The following is a 12,773-nucleotide window of genomic DNA, read 5'->3' as shown; positions in this document are numbered from 1 at the left end:
CAAAGTTTAACCCTATACCTCAACTTACTGTTCAGGAGGGTCCACATCTCTTAGACCAATATACACAATACTTGGGGAAGAGATACAAGGTTTGATCCAGGAAAATCCTGGGAGCTGTGGCACCTATGTAGAGAGAGGAATGAACAGGATTCATCAAGGATTTTTGGTCTCGCCAAGATAATCACCACGTGCTTCCCATTATATGCAGTTTGCTTTGTCATCCATCTACAAGATATGCTTAAGCAACACAAGACACACTTGATCTGGAAAGAAAATTGATACAAGTAGAAATGATTCAGGCAACTGAAGAACACAGTATAGCATTCTCAAGCAGAATAAAAATTTCTTCTCCTTAGGTGGTCTTGGTTTCTCATTAACTTACCTAAATAGCAGGAATACTGCTGATTAGCCCTTTTCATATTACTGAATTATTTACAGATTGGTTCTTGGAACATAACCCAGTTGTCATCTCAAGTTGCCTACAGCCAAAACATGAATTCTGCCTAATGAATAACCTTTGTTATTCCTGGTTTAACTTGGCCCCTCACTGAGGGGAGGGATAAACAGATTCTAGTCTATGCCTAGACTCCAGTGTCTTTTGAACAGCCTAGAAAAATATTACCTAGAGGTAATCATGGTTTTACTTGGATTCTAGACGAATGCGTCTGAAAGTGAGGCCTGGGAGCCTGTAACCAAGAAGTCCTCAAGCTGTGGGTGTATCGATCACTAGAGTTACCCAGTACCACCTTCCTTTCTTAGATGATTATGAACCCCCAAGAGCAGGGACCATCTTTTTATCCCTACTCATGTTTATATTCCTAGCATCTAACAGACTGCCTGGCCATAATAATGTTTGATGAACAAATAAAGGCGTTGTAAGCATTTCTACCACTGGCAACCCATCCTTCACAGAAATCTTACTGAACTGGACCCTCAAGCCTCTGCAAGCCATTCGACTTTCTTTTCATCTTGGCCTACTGACCTTGTCCTGTAGTTCTCGGAGGAGAAAGGAAACCGGCTGTCCATGGAGACATCCAGATGAAGTGGTGAGGGGTGTATTGATGTCAGCATGGGCATCAACCCAGATCACACAAAGGTCTGGGCAGTGCCGGGCGTGGCCACTAATGGTACCAATTGCCAAGCTGTAAAGAACAAATATAGATGACCCTTGAACAACAGGTTTGAACTACATGGATTTCTTTCAATAAATACCTGTAACTATTTTTTGTTGTTTGTTTTGTTAAACATCCTCACCTCAGGGTCTTTTTTCCATTGATTTTCCAGAGAGGGAGGGAGGGAGGGAGGGAGAGAGAGAGATTGGTTGCCTCCCGCATGTGCCCCAACCGGGGCTAGGGATCAAGTCTGCAACCGAGGTATGTGCCCTTGACCAGAATCAAACCCAAGACCCTTCAGTTCACGGGCCGACGCTCTAACCACTGAAACAAACCGTAACTATTTTCAATCCACGATTGGAAGTCTGGATGCAGAGGGTCAACTATATGCATTGATCTATACCATTTTAGATAAAGGATTGAGTATCCACTGATTTTGGTATTGGCGGGAGGGCCTTGGAGCCAATCCTTTGCAGATACCAAGGGACAACTTAAGTTTTTGGTGAGTCAAACGTTGTATTTGGATTTTCAACTGTGCAGGGGGGTTAGTGCCCTTAACTCCTGAGTTGTTCAAGGGTCACCAGTCTCCAATAATCTTCAAGGCCCTCTGCTTGGCAAACATCACCAATAACAAATATCCTCAGCCAATGCAGCTCATACTTTGTCCTCGGGGCAAAGTCAGGGCTCCAGACTAAGGCAGGATTTGGATGAGACAGAATCTACGGGGCTGAGGTTAAGTGAGTTAGATAGGGAGAAATGGAAGGCTCTAAACTAGGGGACTTCAAACTTTTTAACCCTTTGCACTCGCTTTTTTCTCGATTCCTTTATTCTAATGCTAACCGTGTCGAGTCACACTCAACATCCAAGTGCAAAAGGTTAAACGAGGCCAGTTCACTGTCCCTCAGACCGTTTGAGGGCCGGACTATAGTTCAAAAAAAAACTATGAACAAATTCCTATGCACACTGCACATATCTTATTTTGAAGTAAAAAAACAAAATGGCAAAAACACCTGCATGTGGCCCGCGGGCTGTAGTTTGAGAATGCCTGCTCTAAACGTTCAAAGCTGACCACTGGTTATCCCCTGCAGTGTGACAGACTGCCCCCAAATCCCTAAAATTTGATCCAGAAAGAGACCTTAAATACTTGTTCAAGAAGGAAATCCAGTTAAAGGATGTGGTCTATATGTAACAACTCATAAATGCCTCTTTAAGGGAAACCAGGGAGATCTAATTATCACTTTCAAAGAATTAGTTACATTAACTTTTTAAGTCACCCTTATAGCTTTTAAAAATAAGTGATACTTTCTAAAATGAAAAATCAAAGTTAAGTCTTTAAAGTAACAGAGCAACCCAATTAAAAACCTCCTTTAGAGCAATGAATAAAATACAAGTTTATTTGCATGTTATATACATTAGTATGACATTCAAATATCATTGTTTCTGTTTTTGCCTTTCCTTATCCTTGGTATCTTCTTACATTAGCCAACTGTCCTGTCTCAGCTGTAGAAATATAGCAGATGAAATAGTGGTTGGAAAGCTTCCCATCTTCTGTAACCAAAGAATTTGACATAGATGGGAAATGCAGCTTAAGCATCTTGGGAACTAACTGTAGTCATCCTTCTTGGTCAGGATAGCATGTGACAGCATTTTCACCTGCATGCCCCACATAGGGCTTTTTTGAGGAATAGCATGGTCCAGGGCTAAAAGCAGTGGATTAAGTCAGAATGCTGTGTTGTCCCTGCACCCCCCGCCCCCAGGAAGAGGTGTATGATCCTAATTTCTCTAGACTTCAGTTTCCTTTTCTAAAAGACAGGGATACTAATCTCAGTCTGTTTAAGTCAGAGTTGGTTTGATGATTAAGTCCATACTATATGTTGTATATAAAAGGAACAGTGACCCTAAAAATTCCTATTCCTTGCCCTGGCTGGTGTTGCTCAGTTGTTAGAGGGTCAGAGCATCGGCCTTGTGCACCAAAGGGTCTCAGGTTCCATTCCCAGTCTAGGGCACATACCTGGGTTGCAGGTTCGATCCCCTCCCCCTGCTCCCTATCAGGATGCATGCAGGAGGCAACCAATCAATGCGTCTCTCTCACATTGATGTCCCCTCCTCTTCCCTCCATCCCTCCCTAAAAGTCAGTGGAAAAATATCCTCGAGAACAACAAAAAATTCCTCTTCCTTTAAAATGTTCAATAGCTATTCAGGTTTTACACTCATCCCTTCCTGTCTAGAATCTTCCAGATAGCCTAGGTTTTAGCACTGAATAGGAAATTGGGAGCAGTGACAGGGCTGCAATATAGATAGCTATAGACAAAAGAAAAGCCAAGGACTGTGATAATCATACTGATAAGCAGTCTCCAAACATTGAGAAAATGAGAAGACAGACAATATAAATGAACTTTGAGAGCACTAAGCTAAGAGGCAGGAGACCTACACTCTGGTTGATTTAATTACATCTCATTAGAGAACCTGGGACTACTTTCTTACTCTACCTAAAATTTTACTCATACTGAAGAGTCTACCTGCTTTCCAGTTGTAACAAAGATTTAACTTCTCTTAAGTGATCTGCAAAGCTCTCTAAGCATCGTAAGGAAAGTTGCTAAATTGGAACTCAAAAGAAAAGTGAATTGCCTATTGGATTTGAATCCCAGCTCTACTTCCTGGCTCTAGACCTTGGGTAAGTTATCTAACCTCTGACCCTCAGTATTCCCAGCAGTAAGTCAGATAAAACTATATTTGCTTCACTCGTGTCATTATTATGATGATTAACTGAGAATATATATGAAGTGCCTCACATTGATGTTTCTCTCTGTCTCTCCTCCTCTCTTCACTCTCTCTAAAAATAAATGGAAAAAATATCCTTGGGTGAGGATTAACAAATAAATTAAATAAAAATAAATAAATGCTTATTTTAAAAAATGTTGTTATGCATTGTTGACTTTAAAAGTCAGCCAGATTTTTCCCAGGAAAATGGGTTTCTTCAGGAACAACAGAATTGTAACCCCGAACATGTAACCGTGGCGGGCCACATGCAAATTTGCTAAAACAAAGGAGAGGGAATTATTTTATAGAGGGGGAAAGAAGTTGGAAGGGCTGTTACAAAGAGTTCCTGCTGCTGTGCTTCAAGATTAACTGACAGGGCATGACAGCTTTTGCTTCTGGCCTCTCTATTTCATATGAGTTTCTGCTTATTAATTTTTTTTCCCATCATACCCTAAAAATAATGAAGGATAGTTCACTCAGGAAACTGAGACAAGCTCACTGATTAGCCCAAAGCACCATGCAATGTAGCCCACCACCACCACTGGCTCCCAGCTTACCTGTGGTCTCCTCCCACTGTGACACAGCTGTAGCCACCTGATACTGCTCCACTAACTACCTCAGCCAGTTCCTGGTTGGCGAGGCCCACCGAGCGAGGATTTGCTATCAGGTTGTTGTACAGATCATCTTTGGGGACTGGAGTGAAACTCAAATCGCCGAAGTCCTTTAGGTGGCAGCCTAGAAACAAGTGGAGGATGATAAGATTAATTGGAAATGGTATTCCAACTCTTACTGGCCTGGGCCACAAATAATAACTTGTGATCAAGTACACAACCTCATTTTGTCTCAGTAAAATCCAAAATGTAACATGACTGTCAGGATGACCTCCTAGCAATCCTGTGGGGTAGATCCTATCAGGAACACCATTTTGCAGATGAGGAAGAGGTTTTGGAAAGTGAAGCCCGGAAATGTTAACTGACATTAACAATCACAAAATTTGGAGCAATTAAACCTCTATTCCAGAGTCATAGCATGGAAGTAAAATACCAACAGGATTTAAAGTTAATTTAGGACAAAACTACACATACAGAAATTTTCATGTTATAAACTAGGTCTCAAGGTCACACAGCTGCTAAATGCCAGAATCAGGAACAAATCCAGGCCATCTGCCCCCAAAGTCTGTATTCTTGACTATGCAGTTGTCTCCCAGAGTCCCACTTAAAATATTATGTATAGATAGATAGATAGATAGATAGATAGATAGATAGATAGATTTCAGAGAGGAAGGGAGAGGGAGACAGACAAATATCAATGATGAGAATCATGGATCGGCTGTCTCCTGCACACCCTCTACTGTGGATCGAACCTGGGACCTTTCAGTCGGCAGGCCAATGCTCTATCCACTGAGCCAAACCAGCTAGGGCCCAAAGAATCCCTCTTGATTGCACCACTTTAAGAACTAGACCGTCCTCTCTGAAGAACCAACAAGACAGTGGACATGGAGCTGGAGCAGAAGCTAACCTTCCGCGTTGTGCACCTTGACCAGCTGCTGGACACGGCCTCCTAGCAGCTGTCACCGTGACACAGCTGCACAGCACCCGACAGCAGAGGCTGAAGCAGCATTTGGAGCCCCTGTACAAAGCCAACCAGGAGAGAGAGGCCAAGGTGAACACACCTGCGGGACAGGATCATCCTGCAGGGGACAGTGGACAGCACGGTGGGTGTCTCCATTGGCAAGACCTTCACCCAGGTGGGAATCAAGCCCGATGATTGGCACTACCTGGGCGAGTTCTCCATTGCCTATAAAGCCCATGAAACAAGGCTGGCCCGGCATTGGAGACACCCACTCCTGCTTCATTTCCCTCAAGTAGCTTGTTCAGCCAATGAAGGCACTGACTTCTCTTTAAAAGAATAAACAAGAAAAGAACTAGTGATATATTCTGACAATAAGCTGTAACTTCTCCCCACTAAGGTTTCACATATTTCAAAGAACTGGGATACCGGTCACTACACATTAATTTTTATCTTTGGTGTAAATACTAGTCTGTCCATCTTAGCCATGTTTAGGATGAGGACTAAATAATCTAACTATCAGGAAGAAATCTGAATTACCAGAGAACAGAATGTTACCATAGATTGTATCCTTAAGGTCCTGCTTAAACTGAAGTACACGTATGTTGGGGGAGGAGGGGAAGTGGTCACAGGATAGACATCTTTTTTCTTTTTAAAAATATATTTTTATTGATTTCAGAGAGGAAGGGAGAGGCAGAGAGAGAAACATCAGAGGAGAGAGAATCATTGATCAGCTGCTTCCTGCACATCCCCTACTGGGGATCGAGCCCACAACCCAGGCATGTGCCCTGACCAGGAATCAAATCATGATCTCCTGGTTCCTAGGTTGATGCTCAACCAGAGCCACACTGGCTTGGCAGGATAGACATCTTAATATTTGCAGAAATTTGTGTTAAAGATTTGGATTAAGACCAGTATGGACCCATCTTGATCAACCAAGGGATCACCACTAAAAGGGATCTGGAAGCAAAACCTTATCCTATTTTCTTTTAAAGGTAAAATGCACCTTCAGCTAGAATTCTATGTGTCTTTTGATCATGGAATCTAGGATGTAGATTCAGAGAAGTGTGACAGCAAACAGTACTTGACTATTGTTTACTTATCAGAAGCTGTGGAAAGCTTAAAAAGGAACCTAAAGAGAATTTGGTGGTCTTCTAACAACACTTCAAGGAAGAGAGACTGAATTTCCTAAAAGGATTTTGGTCATTAAATATGTAACTGTGGTGTGGAACACTAAATTAACTCACAGGCTGGATGGTCAGTTCTTCATGATTATGCAATTCCATTTTCTCCTCTGGTTATTTAGTTTCCCAATTGCCCTCATATAAGCAAGAGGGCTTCCTGACAGTGGATCCTGGAAGGCTGTTGCTCACCATAATTACGCATACGCATTTGGGGTTATACATCATGGTTAGCATGAATCTCTGGGTCTGAGAGCATGCTAAGTTCTGCACGTATCAAGAGTTCTGGCCCTGACCGTTTTGCTCAGTGTGTGGAGCGTCGGCCTGCGGATTGAAAGGTCCCAGGTTCGATTCCAGTCAAGGGCATGTACCTTGGTTTCGGGCACATCCCCAGTAAAACGGGGGGGGGGGGGGGGGGCGAGAGGGGGGAGCGGGTGCAGGAGGCAGCTGATTGATGTTTCTCATCAATGTTTCTAACTCTCTTTCCTTCTCCCTTCCTCTCTTTAAAAAAAATCAATAATATATATATATTTTTTAAAAGAGTTCTGTTCATGGATGGTCAGACCCCCTGAAGGGATTAATGTCTTGAGAGGCCTTATCTGAGTGGCCTACCCTATATGACTCCCAACTCTGCTCTTTCATTTCCACAATAAGTTTCAGGTAAGAACTAGGGAAAATGAGTGCTAAAGGAGTGAAAGGAAATTCAGTGACAATCGGGGTGGTCAAGGAATGACTCCTACAACCAGTAAAGTTAGTACCAGCACTGTTTTGCTAACTTTCGTTGTTTTCTTTCTTTACTGGTAATAGAAATTTTTTTGTAAAATTGATAAGGAAGTGCCTAAGGGTGACAGTCCCCTATCCTACTCCCTAGGCTTGACTACTCTATCCAGGCAGACCTTTATGCACAAACATAATCTGTACTATTATTTTATTTTGTGTACTATTCTTTTAAATAAAGTTGTTAGAGTAGGCCAAACTGCTGTAATGAACCCTCCCCAAAATAATGGCTCAAACACAGTTAATTGGTTTCTTGTTCATTTAACATCCAGGTAGATGTTATAGGTCAGCTGGAGGCTTTCCTTCACACAGTGATTCAGAGACCAGGCTTCGTTCACTTATGGTTCTGCCACGCCTAGGGTCCCAGGTTCAAGGCAGTGGGAGAGGAAGAAGACGTTGAGAAGGCACACCTCTACGTTTAAAGGCCCTGCTCTAGAAGTGACACATCACTCCTGCTCACATGACATTAGCCAGCAAGTGCAGGTCTAAGCTATGTCCAGAAGATGATGAGAATGGATTTTGGCAGATAGCAAAATAAGTTCTTTTAAATTCTATTGCCATACCTTTTTGTTTTTAAAATATTTTTATTTATTTTTTTGGAGAGATAGGAGGGAGACAGAGAGACATCGATGTGAGAGAGAAACATCAATCAGCTGCCTCCAGCACACCCCATACCACACCTCCTCCTGGGGATAGAGCCCGCAATCCAGGCATGTGCCTTGACAGGGAATTTAACCAGCAACCCTTCAGTGCATGGGATGATGCCCAACCAACTGAGCCACACCTGCCATAATCTTTAATAACTAAGAACTCAAATACTAAAGCTTATGTTATGGATCCTAACTATGGTAATCCTAACTTCTAATCATTACAGAGCTGAATCAGTGAATATACTATGCCATCCTGCCACAGCCTCTTAGGAGCTTTCTCCTCTAACACCTACTGTTCCCACAGCACTGTAGCACCCAAAGGACTAGTGGAGTAGAGCACAGCATCTAAAGATGAACAAGGGCCTGAAAGAAGAACTGTACATTCCATGTTTGGAAAACAGTTAAGCAATTTAATAGAAATGAGAAGTTTGCATATTGGAGCAATGCAATATGAGGTTGTAGAGAACATGATTTGCAACCCACAGGCCAGAGTTTCTGAGAAGTGGGGAGGCTGATGGGAGGTTATTTTTTTGTAAGAGCCCGATGAACTGAGTAATAATGAAGCTATGACTTTGTCAGAGTGCTGTGGCAAATCTAGTTCAAAAGGCACAAGAAATGGTCTAATTTTTTTTTTAATCCTCACCCAAGGATATTTTTCCCATTGATTTTTAGGGAGAGTGGAAGGGAGAGGGAGAGATAGAGAGAAACACTGATGTGAGAGAGACACATCGATTGGTTGCCTCTCGCATGCCCCTGACCAGAGCCGGGAGCCTGCAACTGAATTGAATTCGGGACCCTTCAGTCCACAGGCTGATGCCTTATCCACTGAAGCCAGGGCTCTACTCATTAATTTTTAGAGAATCTTAGTGTAATAGTGAAAAGAGCAAATATTATAAATATGGAAGGAATGTCTGCCTGTCATGCTTGAGGGAGTTGTCCCTTTCTTAAACTTTTTTGTGCTTCAGGTCAACTCATCTGCAAATCTAGATCAGATGAGACATAATGTTTTGTTGTTAATCCTCACCCGAGAATAGACAGACAGACAGACAGACAGACATCGATGTGAGAGAGAGACATCAATTGGTTGCTTCCCGCATGTGCCTCAACTAGGGCTGGGGATCGAACCCATGATCCTTTGATGTGTGGGCTGACGCTCTAATTACTGGACAAAACCCACCATGGCAAGACAATGTTTTGTTGTTGTTTTTTTAAGACATAATGTGTTTTATTACTGCTCTTTCCTGTCTTCTAAGAAGGCACTGTAGGACAGAATGAACCTGAAACTGCAAGGAAGCTCGTATGACAAACAGAATTGGAACCAACTTGAAAGGGCTCTGCTGTTTGACATGCAGTGGGGACAAGCAAAGCTCTGCATAGACTGACAGCCTCAGTGCTTCTCTCCCAGTGCTGGTAATAAAAAATACACCGAATACTATTAAGATCTTTTAGGCCCAGGTGTCACCTTTGGCCCTGATAAACATCTCCAGGCTCCACTGGAGTGAAACGAGAACACAAGTGCATCAACAGAATGATGCAACCATCTGGTAGGGAAGAAATCAAAACAGCCCTACCTGACCTTAGCAGTGTCTGCAGACAGCACTTCTATTTAGGGTCCTGCTCACTAGTGAATCCCTGCAAGAAGCCAGGGACAGGAAAGAAGAAAGGAGGATAAGTATCTGCCTCCACACACCACACTGTGCTAGCTGCTTTACAGATAGCTGCTAATCTTCACACCCTCATGGGTTTCACATACTTCACACGGAGAAATTCAGCAGTTAAATAGCTCCAACTGTTTAGAGCAAGCCTGAATCACCCTTTGGTTGGAGACTCATAGAAGACAATGTTAAAAGTGAGCAGGCATTTGTCAATAGCATCAAGGTAACTCATTTTCCCTACTGCTGCCTTCCGCTCCTGGGGAGCTCCAGCTGCTCCCAAGGCTCCCAGCAAGTGGAGGGGGATGGGCTGACCCGGGATAACCCACCGAGCCCCAGGCAGTCCGTGGGCAGAAGAGTGGATTTGGAGGAAAGCTCAGAGCCCATCAGTGTGCAGTTTTTTGTTTGTTTTTTTCAGACTGTGCCTGAAATAGAATAGTGTTTATGACTTGTCAGGAATAACAAATCAGTAAAACCTGGAGAAAAACAAAGATGCTGAGATCTCACTTGGTGCTGAGAGACTACTAATCCTAATGGCTTTTAAAATTACAGACTCAAACACTCTGTAAGACAGATCTAGCTCCATGCAAAGGGAATTCTAGTATTTTAAAGGACTGCTCCTGCTAATTCTTAGAACCCCAAAGCTGTGCCCGGAAAACCAGTTTATTGAAAACAAAGCTGCAGTGTTACTGGAGGCAGTCTAGGAAAGGAGTGCCACAGGCCATTCAGTCCGTTTGAAGTAAGCAAAATCACTCTTATCCCTAAAATGTGATTTGGGTAAGAACTTTTGAAGAGACTGTTATTTAAGGTAAACTCATTTGGTTTCCACCAATAAAATGAAGAAGTCTGAATTTTACTTAGTTTATTTAACTCCCTAAGGCTGTACAGTCTCATGAAGTAATGTGCTGGGGTATCTAAAAATCAGTTCGTTGCCCAGCCCGTGTGGCTCAGTGGTTGAGCACTTACCTATGAATGAGGTGGCCACAGTTTAATTCCCCGGTCAGGGCACATGCCTGGGTTGTGGGCTCAGTACCCACTGGAGGATGTGCAGGAGGCAGCCAGTCAATGAGTCTCATCAATGATGTCTCTCTCTCTCTCTCCCCCCCTCTCCCTCTCTAAAATCAATAAAAAAATATTTATATATATATTTTTAATAGATATATATACACACACACGTGTGTGTGTGTGTGTGTGTGTGTGTGTGTGTGTGTGTGTATCAGCTCTTTGCTTCCTCAGGCCCAGTCTCCAAAATGTTTGGTAAGAGGTCATATCACACAGGTACACATATTTGTTCTAGTTCACTCCTTCACGGTTCCTGAAAAGACTCTAACCAGCACTCTCAACATCTCCTTCCTCCCCACTCTGCTCTCCTGTTGTCTCTGCAACAGCTAGGTGTTGTCAGAAACAGAGAACACCACCGTGGCAGGGAGAGTGGTACTGAGAGCTCCAATGACAAACAGATTTGGAACCAACTTGAAAGGGCTCTCATGTTTGCCTTGCAAAAAAAGCAAAGCTCTGCATAGACTGACAGCCTCATTGCTTCTCTCCTAGTGCTGGTGATAAAAATACATGGAATACTATTAAGACCTTTTAGACCCAGATGTCACCTTTGGCCTTGATAAGAAGGTGACCCCGGGCATCCTGGCCAGTGATTTTGGACATGTTCATTTAACATATACCACAGTTAAGATCAGCTGATACAAACATGGTGTTAATAAATGCCTTTGCATAAATGTGATTCTTGAGTAAAAAAATAAACTTGAAAACTTGGCTCCAGATACGTAACTGAGATGACTTGCAACACCATTTAGGTTTCCTGATAATTGCTTCTCCAGCTACATCTGTCCTTCTTTCCTGAGGAGAACAGAGAGTATCACTGTCTGAAGATAGGCTTAATAATGTATGCTGCTATGAACCAAACTCATGTCAACCCTCTGAACACCTATAGGTTATAGTGAGTCAGCTCGGTCTTCTGCAGATTGTCAGCTGACGGCACCCTAGCAGCCTGGTTCCAGCGCAGGCAGGATGGAGGTAAGAGGAGGGTTTCTCTGGCTTCCTAAGTCACTACAACAAAACCAATTTCCCTCATTCAGGACAAGACGGTTGAGCGTCACTGCAAAATGTTCTGCTGACAAACTTCAAGCTATTCCAATGTCTAATAACCACAGGAAGAGATAGCAAGAATCCTGGGGATAAAGTACTGCTCTTCAGAATGTGATCCTTTTTAAATTCTTGATACTTCACCTTGTTCCAGAAAGGATTTAAAGGGAGAGGCATCAGGCTAGTGACTATGGCTCTGCCAGTTAACAGTCCAGATGTGTAGCTCCATGCCTCAGACCCTGGGCTAGCATCATGATGTGTGTTCTCCAAGAACCTCAAATTGGGACGCATTCCATACTACTCTGCAACATCGCCTCTTGCCCATCTTGCCACCGTGGGTCCAGTGCCACACGAGATGCAAAGGAAAAATTCCCGGCCTGTAACCTCTTAGAAGAGTCAAGATGTCCAACCAAGTACAGTTTCCAAGCTTGTCCTACCTCAAGGACAGGGCTTGCTTAAGGCAAAAATAAACCTTATTACAGTTGTTACAAGGATTAAATAAGAAAAAGCCCATATATGCCAAGAATTACATATCAGTTTAACTGAGTGAGGCATCTTGGTGGTTTTTCTCCTGCAGGGGAAGAAAACGTTTCCTTTCTTCCCTTCTAGGTTCTTAGGCTGGTTAAATCAACTCCCCCAAACAATTGGAAAAGGGAGTAGGTGATTGGGGCTTCAAAGGGAAAGAAGACAATTCACAGGAAGATGGGAAGACCCAACTTTTGGTAAACAATTGTTTGCCATAGTAGGCAGAAATAGAGGACCTTGGACTTTGAACAAACAGGACCTCCCTCCAGCTTGCCACACCTAGCCCATACTCTTTGCAGTTATCTCTGGCAATAACTCTCTTCCTATCTAAATTCATTTGGGTAGTTAAAGGTCTTCTGGGCCTTGATTGACTTCTGCTGAAAGTAATACACATGCCAAAGAGGCAATTTTGGGGAGGCTTATTCTGAACCCCTTCACTCTCACCCG

At 43.0% G+C, this 12,773-nt stretch overlaps 1 protein-coding gene across 1 annotated transcript in view; it reads right to left on the bottom strand.

The window, feature by feature from the left end:
• Positions 1–12,773, bottom strand: part of ARG2 (arginase 2) — a 31,422-nt gene that overhangs the window by 4,840 nt on the left and 13,809 nt on the right. The window contains exons 3-5 of the mRNA XM_079768824.1: positions 4,430–4,607; positions 983–1,142; positions 29–123 (exon numbers count right to left, since the gene is read on the bottom strand). Coding sequence (XP_079624950.1) covers positions 29–123; positions 983–1,142; positions 4,430–4,607 — 433 coding nt within the window. The remainder of the gene's footprint in view (positions 1–28; positions 124–982; positions 1,143–4,429; positions 4,608–12,773) is intronic.

This window comes from Cnephaeus nilssonii (assembly GCF_951640355.1).
Source record: "Cnephaeus nilssonii genome assembly, chromosome: 4".
NCBI classification, from domain to species: domain Eukaryota; kingdom Metazoa; phylum Chordata; class Mammalia; order Chiroptera; family Vespertilionidae; genus Cnephaeus; species Cnephaeus nilssonii.
Note: the sequence above shows the minus strand (reverse complement) of the source record. Positions and strands in the feature narration are given on the sequence as shown.